This window comes from Mirounga angustirostris, unplaced genomic scaffold (assembly GCF_029215605.1).
Source record: "Mirounga angustirostris isolate CCGP_5_RB_7025 unplaced genomic scaffold, mMirAng1.0.hap1 SCAF_12, whole genome shotgun sequence".
NCBI classification, from domain to species: Eukaryota; Metazoa; Chordata; class Mammalia; order Carnivora; family Phocidae; genus Mirounga; species Mirounga angustirostris.
Genome location: NW_026991720.1, coordinates 8,453,019 through 8,472,295, shown reverse-complemented (window position 1 = coordinate 8,472,295; position 19,277 = coordinate 8,453,019). Strand labels below are relative to the sequence as shown.

General features: G+C 37.9%; 1 protein-coding gene across 1 annotated transcript in view; it reads left to right on the top strand.

The window, feature by feature from the left end:
• CNTNAP2 (contactin associated protein 2) overlaps positions 1–19,277 on the top strand; it is a 1,911,935-nt gene that overhangs the window by 1,086,776 nt on the left and 805,882 nt on the right. Inside the window, exon 10 of the mRNA XM_045864107.3 lies at positions 5,392–5,563. Coding sequence (XP_045720063.1) covers positions 5,392–5,563 — 172 coding nt within the window. The remainder of the gene's footprint in view (positions 1–5,391; positions 5,564–19,277) is intronic.

The following is a 19,277-nucleotide window of genomic DNA, read 5'->3' as shown; positions in this document are numbered from 1 at the left end:
TTATTTCTGTAACTATCTGTATAATCCTGAAAACCACAAGGGCACCCTGATAGATTAAATTCTAGTCCAAACGACAAGATCATTCAAGATTTTACACTTTTCATTTGTATCCTCCTTTCCTGACAGTGAGAACCTTGCTCCCACTGTCCTCAATATATTTATTTACTTGCTCAATCAGCCTGTATTGCAGTCACGCTCCCAGCCATGCTGGATGGGTGTGCTCCCAGGATGCTCTTGCTGGGTAGGCACCAGCCGCCAGGGAGTCACTCTCAGCCTGCTCGAACACCCTGCTGGCTTGGATTCCAGCCCCCACCAGTGTGAAATATTCAGGCAGGTTGGGTAAACAGCAGAGATGAGTAGACATTTTGCACAATCATCCTAGATTATATTAGAAGGAAGATCTAAATGTGTTTTGAGCATCCTTACCGCATCCCACCAGCCTCTCTCTGACTTCCCAAACTTCCCAACTTTAAAATAAGTATCAATAGAGAAACCTCATACACGTGTGGCTTTCGACATGTACGATTTCTACCCTGTTGCCTGTTGTTTGCTTTTTCTGTCCCATCAGGTTCACATGATAACTTAGAACAGTTTCGATTGGTGTTTTAATGTCAAAACAAATATCAGCATGTTTTTCACGATGTATTTCTGAATTAAAATTTTAAAACCTTCTGTCAGCAAGAATAATAAAATACTGAGTGGACTTCAAATCAGGTATGACATTTTTATGTGCGAAGTCTTGAAACAGAAATCTCCAACGTGCCAGTTAGGTTACATAATTATAACGACCCTGCAAAGAGGAAAGGTTTCCCATTTCACTGGGAGTGAGAGGTGTTGAGTCTGCAAGGTGACAATTAGTGTGGGTGTCACCCTGCCAGATCGTGGAGCCCAGTAACAACCCATGTGTACACAATGCATTTTTTATTCCAAATTCATAGATATTTAAAGTTTTAAGCCAAAACAAACAAAAATTAATCTTCTCATTCTATATAATCTTTCTATTAACTTGGCAAATTTCAATTAAGTTTAACTCTCTATCCATTCATTTCTGACCCTGAGAATCCCAGCTGCAGATTTTTATCTCCAAACACTCCGCTATTGATCTACTAAGTAGGTTAATTCTTGAGCTTTAGAGTGGTCACTGCAAGTATCACAGGGACTGATACACTAGTATTTTTACTGAAATAATATTTGTACAGTAGAGGAACAAATGCAGAAAACAGTATGTTCTCGACTACTGCATAAAAACTACCTCAAAATTTAGTCGCTCAACACAGGAAGAGCTTATTCTCTCTTCCTTTTTTGTGGGCCAGTAATTCAGGAACAGCTTGGCTGGGAAGTTCTTGGAGTTCTTATGAGGTTGCAGCTTTATGTTTCCTGCAGCCTCAGTCATCTGAAGGCTTGACTAGGATTGGAAGCACTAGTCCGAGATGGCTTACTCACATGGCTAGCAAGCTGCTGCTGGCAGTGAGGTCCCATTTCCTCTCCATATGGGCGCCTCTCCAGTAGACTGCTTGAGGTTCCTCATGGCCTAGGGGCTGGCTGCCTCAGAGCCAGTGATCCAAGAGACCAATGTAAAGGCCTCTAATGCCTTTTATTACTAGGCCTTGAAAGTCACAGACACACTGTCACTTCTGCAGTGTTCTGTTTGTCACACAAGTCAGCACTGATTCAGTGTGGGAGGGAACCCCACAGGGTATGAATAGCAGGAGGTGGTGTGTGGCTATCTTGGAGGTCGGTTACCATAGTTTGCCCTCTGGAACCCAAAGATTCATGTCTCTTCCACATGAAAAAGTATACTTACTTCCTCCAAAGGCCCTTTAAGCTTCCTTCCATTAGAGGGTCTGCTCAGAATCCAGCAACTCATCATCTGAGTCAAGTTCATACCAACATGAAGCTCCTAGGGAATTCTAAGAACAAAGAAAGCTATTTAAATACAGCTTCTCATCTGAAGACCTGTGAACAAGTTTTGTGCCACCCACGCACTCAACATATCATGGTCAGATAGGCATAGAGTAACCACTTTAGACTTTCTGGTTCAAAAGGGGGAAATAAGAGGTACACAGAAGGAAACTTGTCCACAGTGGTTCTAAATTCCAGTCAGGTGCATGTTGGTAATTCCTGGATTAGGGCTCACTCCTAATATTTCCTGGAAGTGCTTCTTCATGGGTCTTGGCTCTGCCCTCTGGTTCACAGTTCTACCTCTCTGATCCATGCTTCCTTTTAATATAAAAAGTAGCCTGTGTTTATAGCTGCATCATTTCCTGCCTGTAGTTTAGGGTCTAAAGACATAATTTCCTTCTGTACCATCTCTGTCTCTTTCAGGCCAAGCTGATGGTGTTACCACAAGTACGGCTGTCTTATAAATCTGTGGGTTTCCTATGAATATTATTCTGTTTTAAGCAAAAGCCACATCCAGAATCTGATGAAGATAAGCTATTTTATTTTATTTTATTTTTTTATATTGGACTTCTGCTGACATGCTAAGGGAAAAATGCCCTTAACGTTGTTAACTCAGAGGATCTGTAAGACATACCAATAAGCTGTCTAGCAGTTCTTTAGTCTGAATGAATGGGTCTTTGAGGCACCACTTAATACATTTTGGAGGTCTTAAGGTGGATATCATAGTCACACTTCTTTGCCATCTTTACATTATGTCTTATTGGTAGTTGATTTTTGCCCACAGGTGACTAATTTTTGCATTGTTGGCCATCTGGAGAGACTAGAATTGATAAAATACTTTATTTTCAAATCCATAAAGTCCTGCTTTCTTCATATGTAATGGTTTTTCTTTAGTTTTACTCTCTTCTTTTCCCCCTTTTACTATAAGTAGATGTTCAGAATTCTCTGCCTGAAATGTCCTTAGCTAGGTTACCCAATTCATTAAGTATAATGTTTCCTTCCCATATTATCATGTTACTAAACTTCCTACTGCAGCATAGCCAGGATCCAGTTTTCTCTCATTTCCAATCACATTTATTCCTCACTTTCCTTTAAGCCATTACTGGCAACCTCCTCAAGAGCCATCAGGCTTCTGCTCACAGTCCTTGTGAGGCCTGTCCAACTTACTTGTACATCTCAATCCCTAGGTTATTGTCACATCTGTAGGTTTCTGTTACAATTCCCTCCCAAATTTATTACTAAGTATTCATTATTGCATAAACAAATCATCCCAAAATTTAATAGCTGGAAACCATGATTTACTATCTCTCATGCGCTTTTCCAGAAGACTGCTCATGGAATGATCAGTTAGCAGTCTCAGAGACCAAGCCAGATACTAGCATCAGAAGTCACACACAGCCACCACTTCATAGTTATCCACTGACCAGAATCAGCGCTAATTCAGGGTAGAAGGAGAGTAGGAAAGGGTGTACCAGAGGCAAGGATTAATGGGCTTCCTCTTGGAAATGTTAAAGATAATGCAAGGAAAGGAAAAAAAAAAAAAAAAACCCAAGTTTTTAATCGATATATAGTAGTTTGTCCTATAATTATCTTTGCCTAGAATGTATCCCATGTAGAAACGTGAAAGGACTTGACAGTTTCAAACTCCAGAATTTATCAGGAACATTGTTATAAGTGACTGATGAAGTCTTGTTTTATGAACTTAATTATGTCCAATTCATAGTGATCTGTGTGTTACGCAGCTGCTTTGCTTCAGAGAAGGTCTTGTTCTCACAAATAGATCGACTCATTTTGAAATATTTCAAAACTACTGTGGATATTTAGAGACTCCCAAGTACTCAAAAAACAGAACCAAATGATCGTCTTGTTAAGAGTAGTCAATAAAGTTACAGCTGGATGTTTTCTCTCTGCTAAGTTTAGACATTATACTCCATTCAATTTTATCTTGATTAAACAGATTGAAAATCATATGTATGCATATAACTAGTCTAAATGGGCCACTTATCTAAGATCAGCAGTTTTCTGAGGAGACTAACTTAATGCAAATGAAAAAAAATGTGACTTAGGGAAAAATATACACATGCCATATGTTTGACATTGGAAGTAGAGCCTTATATATAGTTTTTTAAGTCAAGATAGTAATTTAAGTAGAATCCTGTTTTTACAAAGTACTGTGTTGATAGAAAATGATATACAGCTCTGTGATTACCTCTTAAAGGGAATTCCAATGATTATTACTAGACTTTAATTATCATAACCCATTAATAATGGAAGAACGGTTTCTATTGTCCTAAACTGCTATTACTAGTCAAATAGGACGTTTTTTAAAAAATCACTTAATGGTCAATTTTTTGGAGAAGTTTTCTATTGGAAATTCACTTTTATCAACTTAATGACACATCTTTATTGCAACCCATTCTGTATAATTTTTTTTCTGTAGCTATTAGTATTAGACTGAAATGAATATGTTTAATAACTTCAGAATTTTAAGCAGACAAACTAGTACAGTTTAAATCTGCTCTGGTAGATAAATTTGGTGTGAGGAACAATATGAAAAGTAGATGCTTTTTGAGACTTTCTGGAGATACTTAATGAGTTAGAGAAATATTTTTTTCCTGTGGCTTACAGATTTAATACACATACTAAGAATTATGCATTTTTTTCTACTAAAAAGGCATAATTTAAGTAATTGGTGTTGCTATTTTAAAGTTATTTTTCAATAAAATTTTTAATATCTGATTTTAAACTTAGCATATGTATCTTCTGTTCCCTAATAGAACCTCTAGTATTTGCTCTTTTTTTTCTTGTCTTGCTATTCATTCTCTTTTTAGTTTCATTTCTTATCATTTGTGCTCCCTATACCATAGTAGGTATATAAGATGGATATTCAGAGGTGGGTAGCTGAGCCTTCTGCCTAAATTTATTTCTTTATAATGTTTCTTTGGATTTTATAAATTGAGAAATCATTTGTAATGCAAATATCTCTTTGGATTGAGTTAGACATTAATCCATAAAAGAAATCCACCATAATCGATAATAGTTTAGCTTCTTGACATCTGAATAACAGGGCTCTAGGGAATTAAGAAAATAGAACTAAATATTGAAGGCATAAAAGGAAGGTGGTGGGATAGTTGGGAAAGGTCTAAAGTTTTATGTTTTAATCTCTGAAGAGAGAGTCGGGTGAGGAAGTGTAGGAGTGACCCTTCAAGAGCAGAGGGACAGAGCAATGTGACAGACTGAGAAAGAAAATGTCACAGAGAAAATATGAGGAATGTAGACCCCGGAAACAAACATTTACTTAGGTTCAACCCTTCCTTCTTCTCCAGAAATAATACTGCTTTCTCAAAAGATTCCATTCTTCTACATTGAACACTACATCAACAAGGATCAATGAGACAGGATGGCTGTAGTCAGGGAAGACACTTGGAGGAATTTTAGTGAAGCATGCTGTACATAGAATGTAACTTTCCCACTTCTTCTCTCTCACAGGTTTTCTGAACCAGATGAATAACTCCAGTCACTCTGTCCTTCAGCCTTCATTCCAAGGATGCATGCAGCTCATTCAAGTGGATGACCAACTGGTAAATTTATATGAAGTGGCACAGAGGAGGCCAGGGAGTTTTGCGAATGTCAGCATCGACATGTGCGCCATTATAGACAGGTATGCAGTCTTTTCATCCTACCGCAAATTGCCCAAACTTTCTGAATCATGCTTTTGTTGTGGAACAAGAGAAACACACACACACACACAGTATAAGAGGTAAGGTGGGAGGAGCCATTTGTCATGCCTACAGCATATATGTGATTTTGGCGGTGATGTTTATATCAGGACCTGGATATATATGGTCTAACAGTCTGTGATGACAGCAATCTCCCTCAGCGAATATGAGCATTATGCAGGTAATTTTGCAAGCAACAGCTGAGTTATAAAGGAACTTGGTTTATTTTAAATTTTGCTTCCTATGCCCACAAGCAGAAATGTCCCTTCTCTCCTTGTCTTGGTCACAACTCAACCTCAGCATATTTTCCCCTCTGAAGCCCTCTCCTGAAGGAAAAGAAGCTTTTAAAAATGTTGGCAGGCCGTATGGGAATTTACTGAAACAGAATATTTAATGTAATTGAGTCTGATTACAAAATATACATACTGAAATATTGCAAAAACTAATTCGTATTCATTTTTGCAAATCTGGGGAGGAGCTTTTTTTTATAAAAACTTAGTTGACTTCTCACAGAGTAGAAAGATACAACTCTTACATGAAATATTACGACATCATTACATACACTAACCTTAATATACTTCTGAAAAGTGCCTTTCATTCCACCATGAAAAGTAGTTTGAGATATTTCATCCATAAATAGACTATATCTGACTTTGTGTTGAATTTAACCTGGTGAATTTAGGTGATTTTCTAAACTGTATTCAAATCTTTCATGAGAGGGCTATCTTACTCTGAAAAATAATTTTATTAATTTTATATTTTGGAAGATGAAAGTTTCAGAAGTCTCAGTCTGCTCCCAACAAAGTGTAGACTTTCAGTCTCTATTAATCTTACTTCATTAGAGGAAATCCTTAGGAAAGTCATTCAGAGACATAAAGTGAATCTTAAAAAGATGTAAAATCATCTATAATAAAGTAAGTGTGCTTCCATATAATCTCAATAAAATTATATCCATGTGAATGGTAAATTACAGTTTAAATGATGGCTATAGAATGTAACTTTTTTAAGCCTTAATATGTTTATAATAAGACTTGATGACATAGCATAGTTCTTATTTCTAGTACATATTTGCAAATACTTGTCCTGTTGGCCTAAACAATTTATATTTAAACAGAACAGTGAACAATTTCAATGGAAATATATTCCTAATTTTTGAACCAGCAGTAATGCAATAGCTATTATTTCTGCCTAAAGCAAGTGGTAGCAATAATCAGAAAAACTGAAAAATGAATGTTTTAAGACCATATTTCTGATACTTGATATTTCATCTATAAATTTTTATTAATTGTTTTCCATACAGGAAGATTTTCCTTCTTAGTAATAAATATACAGCATATTGAGTTATTTTAGTACCTTGTCCATTTTCCATGTCATTAGCTTTAATGATATAATAATTTCTGTCAATAACACCCAAGTTAGTTCATTCGGCTTTTGTAAACAGGCAAGATTTTATGGTGATGTTGCTGTTTCACTTCGAACAGCATGTATCCTGGACATTATATTTAAATTGTTTGCTACCAAAGAAATATGGGTAAGATGTTGAGACTTTAATGTTTTACTTCCATGGAGGGAGTAGGTACTAAATTGGCCTCAAAAGAATGAGTGGGATTTTTGTAAATGAAGAGAATGGAAAATGGCATTTCTGATGAGAAGAACAATGCAAGGAAAGATGAAGAATAGGGAATACAGATTTCAGTTTTTGGCAGATACAGGAATACACAAAATGTTTTTTTGCCAAAATGGGTCAGTCCCATTGTCCATATTGCCAAGCATCCTGTAGCTTATCCTCCAGGATGATAACCCAATAGAGTGACTATGGGGAAATCATCACCTCTGACAAATCACGCAATTCTGAAGTCCGTTAGAGAATCCATTTTCTGCTTGTTCTATTTTTTGAAGGAAATGACTGTTTTTTCTAAATTGACGTGTAATTGACATATAACAATATATTAGTTTTGGGTGTAAAACATAATGAATGGATATTTATCACAAAATGATCATCAGGGCAACAGCTGATGTACAGTAATTACCAATATGTGAAAAAACATATTTTTTTATTTACCTAAAATGTTTCCAGTTCAAAATCTTAATCTGTGAAGTGTTATATTTTTGTATATATGATACAAGACTGTATTCACCTTATTCCAACCACTGAGGAGCTCACTGATGAGTTCACCCTTACTCTGTGTCTTTCCATGTGAGAGCACCAGTAGTTTTAGCCTGTCTTCGTGTAACAGTGACCCACCAGATAACATTGATACATTCCCAGTCCATCTCTGGTTTGATGTATTCCCTCTAACTAAAACTTTGCAACTGCCCCATCTCTGCCATTTTATTTTCAAACCGTCTAAATTTTCCTTAAGTAAGCCTGCACTGGCTCGCTCTTACTGTGCTCCTTTCAGATTTCAGCGTGATTGATTTGAGAGCTATTTTTGAAAAAAAAGGAAAAAAAAGGATAAATGAGAACATAGGGTAAAAAAATAGAAAAACTACCACAGGCACAATTTTTATGAAATGTTTGGAGATGATAAGGAGCAGCTGCGATGATTTGATGAGTAGAACTTAGGGAAATCGTTTGGGGAAGATAATTGTAAAGGGGTTTTGCTCTGTGTCATAGTGGAATACCCTGTGATTTGAACTTATTTCTCTTTCTTTGTGTGTGGATTTACATGTGGCTTGTTTTATTTACTTGTTTGTTTTCTGAGCACAGCAACGAATCAAGAAAAGAACGAGCATGCCAAGCTGTAGAATTATTCATTCAATAGTATTTTCTGAGTGTATCCATGGTGCCAGGCACTGTTCTAGGCACATAGGATACATCATTGAACAAAATAGACAAAGATCCTTGTACTTGTAAAGCTCACATTCTGAGGAAAAAGGAAGAAGAACAAATGTAATTAATAAGCAAATATTATAGTAAGAAGAAATAAGTTCTGTGAAAAAAAAGTATAGCAAATCCAGGAGGACTGGCATTCTAAGAGATTAAGGTGTTGGGTTGCAGTCTAAATGGGTTGGTCGGAGTTAGTCTTATTGAAAAGATGGTATTAATTCAAGACCTAAAAGAGATAATAGAATTTGCCAGTTGTGTTGGCAAGAGAATAGTCAGTACAGAGAGAACAGTGAGTGCAACAAGGCTGCCTGGCATGATCTAGGATCAGCACGGGGCCAGGATGGCAAATTTGGAAGGATGAGTAGAATTTTGGGAGAGGAGGCCGGAGCAGTTCTAGAGGCCAAGTCTTGGAGACCTATATGTTATTTTAACAATTTGGTTTTTATTCTGAGGCAATGAAGGAGCCATTGCAGGTTTCTAAGTAGAGCAATGACATAATCTAGCTTACTGATTAAAAGGATAACTCTGGCTGTGGGAGGAGGCAAGGTAGAAGCAAGGAGTCTATTATAGTAATCCAGGTGAGAGGTGCTAGTAGCCTAAGACCAGGGTGCTAGCATAAGAGGTAGTGAGATGTAGTCAGTTCTGAATATATTTAGAAAGTAGAGTTAATAGGTTTCTTGATGGATTAAATATTAGAGTTAGAGGATAAACCCAAATTATTTAGTATAAGCAACTGGAAGGAAGGAGTTGCCATCTCCCAATGGGAAGACTAGTGGTAGAGAAGATAGGTCAAGGGTTGAGGAAAAATATCAGGAATTTAGTGTTGAAATTTGCGCTGGATGTAAGCAGACATATCAAGAAGGCAGTTGGATATATGTAAGTAAGAAGCATGTATCTGCAGATTACACAATAAAATGCTGTGTCTGATGAAATCTAATGTTTGCTTCTTGAGGGCCTCTGGTTTCTTTAACTGTATTCCATGAACAGCCATAGACCTGGAAGGGGAGAACATGAATAGTGGGCAGGAAACCTCTTCCAGCATTGGAAGCCTGTAGCTTTACTCTTTGAAGGATACCCTGCTCTTAGGAGGACCTTCATCAAACCCTCGGTTGCTAGAATATTCTCTGAAAATGATAAAATATCTAGCAGATAACTTCTTTGTTTCTCCTGGATGATTGTCACCTTTTATCTGCTCCTAGTGCCCTTATTTTGTTGACTCCTTATAGCAAATGTCTTCAGGTGCCCACTCAACTCCTCTTCTCAATTCACTTTTCTCTAACCTCTTTGTAGGTGTGAGCATCTGAGAGCCAAAAACCTACCAAACACTCCTAGAACTAACTAAAGTTGGACATCACAAAGGTGGGATTGGGCGGGGGGCAGTTAGGGAAGGGAATTGGGAGTGAGCCTTGGAAGGTCCTGCAGGTGTTGGTCAAATTTGTAAACTAGGGGAGTTGCAGTAACAGACCGTGGAACTTGTGAATCCATGTGGAATTACTGTTTGATTAGCTTGCCTGTGATTCTTATCTAGGACAAGGTAGTGGTAGAATATTTTGAGCTTATGTAGGTGGTGTTCATGACTGGTCTGGCAAAATTTACCTTTTTTGTGAGTAATATTAATAATACAATCCGTCTTGCTTGTTGTGATATTTATTTATTTATTATGTTCAGTTAACCACTGTATAGTACATAATTAGTCCTTGATGCAGTGTTCAACGATTCATTAGTTAAGTAGTTGTGATTTCTGTATCAATTGTCAGGCCACCCTCATAGCTTAGCTCCAGAGAGATGTTTTTTCTTTGTCATAGGCAGGAATGATGATGTGACACAGTCCTGGCTAATGAGCAATAAGTAGAAGTCAGCTGTGGTATTTTTGAGGAAGCTTTAATTTCTTGATCCACATGTCATTCCTTATGCTCCACTGTCCTTGTTCAGAGGCCTGGAGCTGTATGGTCCAGAACACCAGAACTCAAATGAGCCAGAGTCAGCAAACACCTTGACTCCTTTTTTAAGTGAAGAGAAGTATTTCCTGTTTATTTAAGTCACTGTGAGTCAAGTTTTATTCTTCTTGGAGCCAAAAGCATCTGCCTTTTCCCTATCCTCCACTCTAAAATCAACCAGTACATTTTTTTTTTTTTAACCAGAACACAGAGGAACAAATTCCCAAGTATGGAAATGGCTTCGAAAGAAAAAAATGGTAAATTTATTTTAGGATATATTAAGTTGCATGCCAGTGATGTCCCCCAGAGATTGAACTTTGGGGACCAAATGGCCGTTTAGAGGCCAAAGCACATTTATATTGTTAGAATCAGCAATGGGTAGAAAAACCAGTAAAAGTAGTTCATTAGAATTAGAATCTTCTTTACCTTTCCTGTAACCTCCCTTGTAAATATAGTAAGAAACAAAACCGATAAGCATTCTGGATAGCACAGAGAGTGGAAAAGGAAGAGTAAATGTCCCAACTTAACCACAACCTACAAAATTACCCCTTGAGAAACTGAATAGACTGGATCCTATTTTTGAGTTAGTAATTAAGTCTTCATTATATTTTTGGATGGAAGTGCATAATCATAGACCCAGTTTTTATTTTTTAGTTCAATGCTTTCTTTTCAAGAACATCTACCCAGTTTGTTTTTCTTCCTTGAGAGAAAAGAATAAGTATATATATATATTTTATAAGAGCACTTAAATGAGGGTTGGATAGATACAGTGTCTGTCTCAAAACTAACCTGACTCTGTTGGAAAGTGAACAGCAAATAAGTAGATTCATACTATCAGTTCAGAAGGAGATCATGAGTTTCTATAAAGGCAGGTTTAAAATTTACAGTCCTAACTTAGATGAAGAACACACGTAACATTTTTTTTTTAATTTATTTATTTGACAGAGAGAGAGACAGCAAGAGAGGGAACACAAGCAGGGGGAGTGGGAAAGAGAGAAGCAGGCTTCCTGCCGAGCAGGGAGCCCGATGTGGGGCTCGATCTCAGGACCCTGAGATCATGACCTGAGCCGAAGGCAGTCGCTTAACCAACTGAGCCACCCAGGCACCCCCACAAGTAACATTTTTTATCTTCCAAAATAAATCTTTATTTGCTCATTAGCTCCCATTTCCACACAGTAGCAGAAAAAAATAAATATTTGAACACATACTTTTGGGAATTCTAATAACTTTATATGTATATTATATATTCTATGCATATATAATAACCACAATCAATATGGGGTTCAAACTTAATCAAAAGTCAAACTCCCTTTTTGGGCTGTTGTGCATTTTGAGTGGCCTTGACCCCTCCAGCAAGACTCTTGGTGCAGGGCCAAACAATTTACTTAACCTGGGGTCTGTTCCACGTGCTCTACTCCAGTTCCTTCTGGGCTCCCCTGCAGGTCTCCAGCCTGCTGAGTGTCCAGGAGTCGGAGTCTGTCCCAGCCGCCCCCTGCTCTGGCAGTTGTTTCTGCTGGTCTTGGATGATGCCTTAGCTACTGCTGGGGTCAGGTTCTGGGATCTGTGTAACACGATCGCTCTTCCCAGTTTGTCTGGGACTGTGCGTTTAGCACTGAGAACCGAGTGCCAGGAGAAACACCTCAGTTCTGGGTAAAGCAGGATGGTTGGTCACTCAAGATGTGTGCACCCTCTGCCCTCCTTCTCCAGATTCCCTTTTTCTTGTCTGCCAGCCATCTAAACATTTTAATAGACCTCGTAGAGACATGCTGTGATTTCTAGATCTCTTGCAAACTGCATAGGAGCTGAAATGAATGATGGCCTGTGTGAACGGGTAGGGTGTTCGGTGGGGACAGCTACAGTAGGCGCCCCTCTCCCTCAGTTTGTCATGCCTCCATATCTACTCTGCAGCACCCATCTCAGGCTGACGTGAGGCCTCTATAAATCAGATTCCCAAAGGCAGAAAGCAGGGCACAAGCCACCACTGTCATAGGACTCTAAGTCTCTTGAGTTTCATTCAGTCAACAAATACGGAAGATCACATCGAGCAGTGAACATTCCCTCCTGAGACCAAGGGGAGGGTCATTGATCAGAACTTAAATTGTCTTAAACCTTGGGTACCTCTTTTTTTTTGCTTTCAAAGACCTAGTTCTTTCAAACCAAAAGCCTCTTTGTTTTAGACTATCTTGTCAAAATTGACTGCTAACTTTTTGTTCCAGTCCAGAGTCCAAAGGTGCATGCTCCCAGCGCACCCCTCCCCCCATGACAGTGTCCTTAATCTTCTGCGTGGGCAGCCACAGCACAAGAAGAATTTCATGGAAAATACACAAAACCAGAACTTTGAATTGAAATATCTAAAAACTACGTCCACCATAGGAAAGGGAAAGCCTGTCTCGCAAACATGGATATTTCTGTAGTGACAACATCTATGCCAGACTTTCTTTCTCCTTCACTTGGATCTTGCTAACTGCAAACTGCTAGCCTCTGGGTCTAACGCCTTTTCACACATTTCCAGGCTGACCGGTCCCTTCTGTTCTTCCTTAAGAGATGTTCTATTCATCAGCGAGGCTGGTGTCAAGCTGTGCTTGTGCTTCATGTACATTAGGAGACATTTTCTCTTTTACCCTTAGGTTCTTACTTCTCCAGCTGCAGGCTTCTGGGAATATCTTACTTTTACTTCATGGTAATTATGCCCAAGGGGTAAGGGAGACAGAAGGCCTCTCAGGTGAACTACACTATTCAGAACATTGTGCCTGGCTGAATTTTGGCAGCTTTGTGACTGAGCTCATCAAACTCCAAAGGGGCAAAGAGCAGATTGGCTGGAACTCATTTTGGGAGAAGTGCAGCCAATAAGCAATTTTTCAGGCATGAAGGTGGATTTCCTTTTGGGGGAAACATCCTGAGGAGAAGAGTTATTCAGGGTCCTAAAACCATATCACCAGATCAAAATAAACAGAAAAAAGAGGAGGCACATAATCCAGCTTTATTTTCTTACATGACAATTCATGTTGTGATTCTTTATTATAGATATGTCTGTCTCTGCACCTTATCTCCGGGCATTCCCCATCTTGGATTTCATTGATTCTATATTCCTGCTGATACTTACACATTTAAGCCATGGTCTTCTACCTAGCACAAAAACGTGAGCTCAGTGACCAGGAAGTATCACACACCCAGGTGAAACCATGCTCAAGCCAGTTGCCTCTCCGAAGTGGTCTCAAAGTGATTTTATTTTTAAGTACAAGTAGAGTACTTGAGTGACAAAACTTACGCAAAAAATAAAGTACAGTAGTGAAATGCCAGAGGAGATAACTCTCCTAGGAGAAAAAGGAGAAGAAAAAAGTTGAATTAACCATTTTAAGATTCAACAGCACCCTTCTTCTTCTTTGATGTATTGCATGTATTAGGACAAAAGAAACTATATTTGCTTTTGACGTGACATATAGCTGTGCTTTGACATTTAAATCCCCTGGAAGGCCTAGTGCATGAAAGTAATGTCAGAAAACAGTTATGTGTTTGAAGATAAGCAAAAAGGAAAAAGAGAAATAATTTTAACATGTAACTAAATCAACTACAGAGAGATTGAAATGAGTCATTAAATTTTGTTTTTTGCTTTGGATATTAGATTACCTGGAAAATAAAAACAAAAGCAAGTGATTAAAAACATATATTTAAAATATCTGTCTTAACAATATTTTCTTCTTAAGATAATGCTTTTGTCAATTACTTAGATGTATTACAAAATTTATATTGATTTCTGAGAATTCATTCAACTGCTCTCCCCTTAAACCAACTTTACAGATAATAGACACTCCCTATTCTCTTTGTAAAATACAGAGAATGATATCTATATCCTAGTGGATGAAGAGTTTTTTTGAGGTAGTAGGTAAGGCTACCATCTTTCATCTGTTGTACATTCCCACATGTTGTGTGGGAGTCCATTGTTCATTCCCAAATATGTTAATGCAAGTCATACTTGTTACTGTAATAACTTGGTCTGATTAAGTACTAAATGCATTTTCAAATGAGTAGAGACAAAAAGAAATAATTTCCGTTAAAACCAAACTAAAAGGTTTTAGAAAGACAAGTAGCTAAAAACAAACAAAACCCTCAGTGTAGGTACGGACAAGCCAACTGTAAAAATTTGCAGAGATTCCCTGGTTACTTCAGTTTTCCCTGCACTTTAAGAAATCAAAACTAAAAGTTGAGGGTGATGCTTTATGTCTGGCACTGGTTCTTCAGAAAGACTGGTGGATCGGAATTGTAGAATTCCAATCAGCAGGCCCAGAGCAATTCACTCTGGCAAGTGACTCACTGAATTTACATTTTGGGGGGGGGGTAAGTTAAATTAAAATTGTTCAAAAAAATAATAATAAAAATAAATTAAAATTGTTAAGGTATGTATCCTTTTAGTGGTTTCTTTACTTTAGTAAGCTCAACATGTTTAAGACTTCTACTGTTCTCTAATCTGGAAAAAATGAAATTAGAATTCACTTTTTTTTCTTTTGCTTTCTTCATTCCAAATAATGGAAAGGGTGGGGAGAGAGGGGGGAAAGGAGAATGGGAGGAAGGAAGTGAGGAGGGAGGGCAGGAGGGAGGAAAGCAGGAGGGAAGTAGGAGGGAGACGGGAGGGAGGAGGGAAGAAGGGAGGTAAAACTGTGAAGTCACATTGCTTTCTAGGAGGTTGATATGGGACATTTTCTACTTTCATTAAAACAAATTGGAGGTAAACATTAAAGACTGTTGTCTATTTTTTATAGGAGTTTAAAAATGGCATTTTCTTTGAAAATTTTCCTTTGCTATTTAAATTATCCATAACCTGAGAAGAAGGAGAAAGGAGTCAGATTTTTCTATGCCAGAAAAAAAAGTTTTATTAAGACTTGGGACTTGCCATCATTTTTAGTTTACTTGCTAATTGAACAGAAGTACTTCCTCTCTCTGTGGTTGCATCAGTCCTACCTGAAACCAGTTTCAAAAGGGCAACAAGCTTAGCTTTTTAGATAACATTGCCTAAAATTCTGTAATGCACCCATTGCCATATTAGAGATAAATACTTCTTTATCTCTGTGTCTGTGAATTCACTGAGGAACTTATTAGAGTCTGAATCTCATTTTGTTTGCCAAATTATGCTTATATCAAAAATAATGTTACATGAGCAAGGGAGGAACGCAGCTGGAAGGGGCGGGGGGGAAGTGTGTGTGTTTGTTTGGAATGTGGTTGAAGAGTGAATCTGTAATAAATTTTAGTAAATAAAATGCAATATCTGAAAAGGGTTCTTAATTACTAAATAGATTGATTTAAGTAGACTTACCTACAGTTGTGATAAGGATAGACTCTAAGTACCATACAGCATTTGTTTATAAGACTAATTTTGTTTGCCTTTAACAAGTGCTGCCTTTAAACTTTTAGTCCAGTGGTTTCCTGATCTGTGGTTGTTTGGCAGAGTCCCAAAAAGGCTTCATCAACATGAAAATTATTTTCATGGACACACTACTGTGAAGACCCTCTCTGGGCAAATGAATGTGACACGAAAGTGAATTATTATTTCTGTTTCTTGAAGGTTTAAGCATTCCAAAATTAAGGGGGAAAGGAAAACCTTTGCAATTTTCAAGAGTGCCATTTCTGAAGTTAGATAGACATTCCACACACAAAGAGGCACATGGTCCTTTCACGTGGTTGTTCTAGTGTATTAACTCAAGAGATATTTCTTAATCTCCTGAGTAGGTCAAAGCACTGCTACTGGTCTACCCAATGAGAAAACCAAAAGATACAAAGTAGAGTCTCTTTTCACAAGGAATATCCTAATTTAGCCATGGGACTAGGAAACATTCATAACATTTGTTTAAAAAACTATATTAAGAAGCATGAACTTCTGGATCACTACAGAGAACGGTTTCTAAGGGAAATTAATGAAGGGAGGACTGCTGGGGGCTGCGGTGGCTGATGGAGCCTTCAGAGAACATGTCGAACTTTAGAGGAACAGTAACCTCATGATAAGAAAGAAAGGCAAAGAGCATGCCAGGTGAACGCAGATGAGCAGAAGTGCAGAGACACAGATGGCCATGTCATATTTCTGACATGAGAGTGACCGTTGAGACTAAATGGTGTAGGGGGTCATTCATTCATTCATTCATTCACCCTTTCATTCCATAATTGTTCATTGATTACCTACCATGGGCCAGGGATAGTGTTAGTTTTGATGAATGAAACATAACCTTCAGGACCTTACATCCTTAGTAAAAGAGACAGACATAAAAAACAAAAACAAAAAAACAAAAAACACAATTACTGAAAAAAACTGAGAAAGTATGCACAAGGGATGGCAGCTCTAATTCTGCCCGGGATTTCCAATGAGGATGGAGGAGATTGCACAGAGGAGCAGTTCACACCTACACCGGAAGGACATTCCAGCTGGATGGGAAGCACATGCAAAAGGCCATGGGTGTGAGGAACAGAGAAGCTTGCAGGGAACTCACATAGTTACCATAGGGTCTTCCAGAGACTGGTAGCTATTAGGATGAGACTAGAAATTTAGTGTGACAATCTGAGGCTAGAAATTTAGGGAGAACCTATTGGAAAAAAAGTCTGCTACATTTTTTTTTAAGTTATCCTCTGGGCAATTAAGGAACTATTGAAGGATTTACAGGGAAATAAATTTTGCATCATTGACATTTGCTCTGATGATCGGAGCAGAGGTGGTGAGAGCCTGAACTATTGGTGTAGTGATAGAAATGGATGGAAAAGGGTAAATCCAAGGTGTTACAGGATTTGGAGTAGGCTCATTAGATGTGGAGGTCAAGAGGGTATTGGTGGGAAAGAGAAACTGGTTTCTGAGTGAGAAAGGCTTGCGTGGAAGACTAAGTTACCTTCACAAATCCCTGAACAGTGTCTTACTTGAATATTTTTTTTTAGCAATGGGTATATCAGTTAGAGTAAGGTTCTGCTGGGATCTAGAAAATGGTGAGAATTAGTAGCAATTGAGCATTTGAGGGAGGTCAAAGAGAGAAAGTTAAAAGAAGAAAAGCAAAGCTGGGCTCAAAGCACAGGTAATGACAGTGGAATAAAGAGGAAGATGGGGAAGACTGAAGCTAAACTGTCCCAGTATGCAGTCACTAGTCAAATGGGACTGCTGGGCACTAAAACAGAGACCGCTTCTAATTGATCTGAATTAGATTGATTGATCTGTAAAATACACCCTAGATTATGAATAACTTAGTACAGATAAAGGAATATAAAATATCTCAATAATTTCAATTGATTTCATTTTGTATTAAATATATTATTAAAATTAATTTCACTTCTTTCTCTTTATTTTTTAAATGCAGTTATCATAAAATTTAAAATTACATATGGTATGCGGCTCCCATGTCATTTCTGTTGGACAGTGCTCATCTAGAATCTCTAGATACTTTGCAGCCAGAAAGGGCTCTCCAGCTCCTGTGTCAGTCTTTTCCAAAGGTGACTTCAAAGATTCATGCAACTTCTGATAAGACTCAGTAAGTTATCCTTTAGAATTATTTCTTTTCAGAGACAATGGGGATTCCCAGAAGGTCTGGGAAACTGGCATCATTCTGAAATTCACAGTCCCTTTTAATTAGTTTGAAGTTTCCTTAAGCCCTAAATCTGCTTGCAATACCATCTCCAGAGAAAACCTTTACAGACTTAGAAGCCAGATGTGTTGGTTTTCTCCTGAATATTAATTCCCTATTCATTAAAAATAAAATAAAAAGTTTTCAATGAAAAAAAAAAAGAGGCCTAAATTAAGTAGACAATATTTTAGTTGAGCACAAGTTAGAACTTTTTAGTGTTCAAAGCTTAATTTTCTTCTGCTAAAATATCTGCATTCGTTCAAATGTGTATACATCAATATCCATGAAGTAAAAGGTTGGGTCTCAATTAGAAATTGCTTTCAGCTTCTAGGATCGAAGATCCAATTTCAGTTTTTTAGACAAATCTGAAATTTCTTATTTTACATGTAAGATGTATGATATAGACAATCTAAGCTTGTCTGGTGACTCTCAAAAGCAGAGATCCAGACTCTAACATTTTGCTCCAATTTCCTTAGTTCATGTTTTCCATTCTCCTAGTCACAAAATGGCTGCTAGAACTCCAGGTATTTTATCTGCTTTTCATGAAGAAAGTAGGAGGGCCCACTTTCCCTTTTAAATAACTCTTCTTATTTAAGTCTTCTCAGAAGTTCCATGCAACACTTTCACCTTCATCTTACTGGCCAGATTCAGTCATGACTGAGTGAGTTGCAAGATAGAATGGGAATTCTAGTCTCTTACTGTAGGTAGTTATGTGCCTACTAAAACTTGGGGGTGTGTTACTGAGGTGGAAGAGGACAATTTGTGATGGGATAAACAAATAGCAGTTAAAAGCCCAGTTGATATCTCAAAAAAATTTAAAGTATGCTTCCAGGAAAAAAAAAAAATTGAGGCAGCCTTTATCTAATTTATTCGTTATATATTTTATATTTTTCTTCCAACTATTCAAAAATAAATATATTCATGAAGCTTCATTGTTAGGCAGAAGATATTCTGGGTTATTCAAGGATGAATGAGATTTTGAAGCCTTTGTCTTCAAGGATTTTGTAATAGAATGGCAGAGGTAGGTATAAATTCTAGTTTTTGTACTGATTGTGTAAACTTCTCCTGCTTGAAATTCATCAGTAATTGCTCATTGTCCTTAGGGAAAAGACCCAGATCTTTAAAAGTAGTGGATGAGCTCTTCTGGTCTGGCCCTCGCCTCCCTCTGCAGCTCCATCTTACACCACCCTCCTCCACACCCTGCGGCCACGCTGCCTTTGGTCGATGCCTGGACTGTTCTCTTGGTGGCCCCTGCCTGTGCTGTGCCATGGGTCTAGAGTTGCTCCACTCTCACCACTCATCA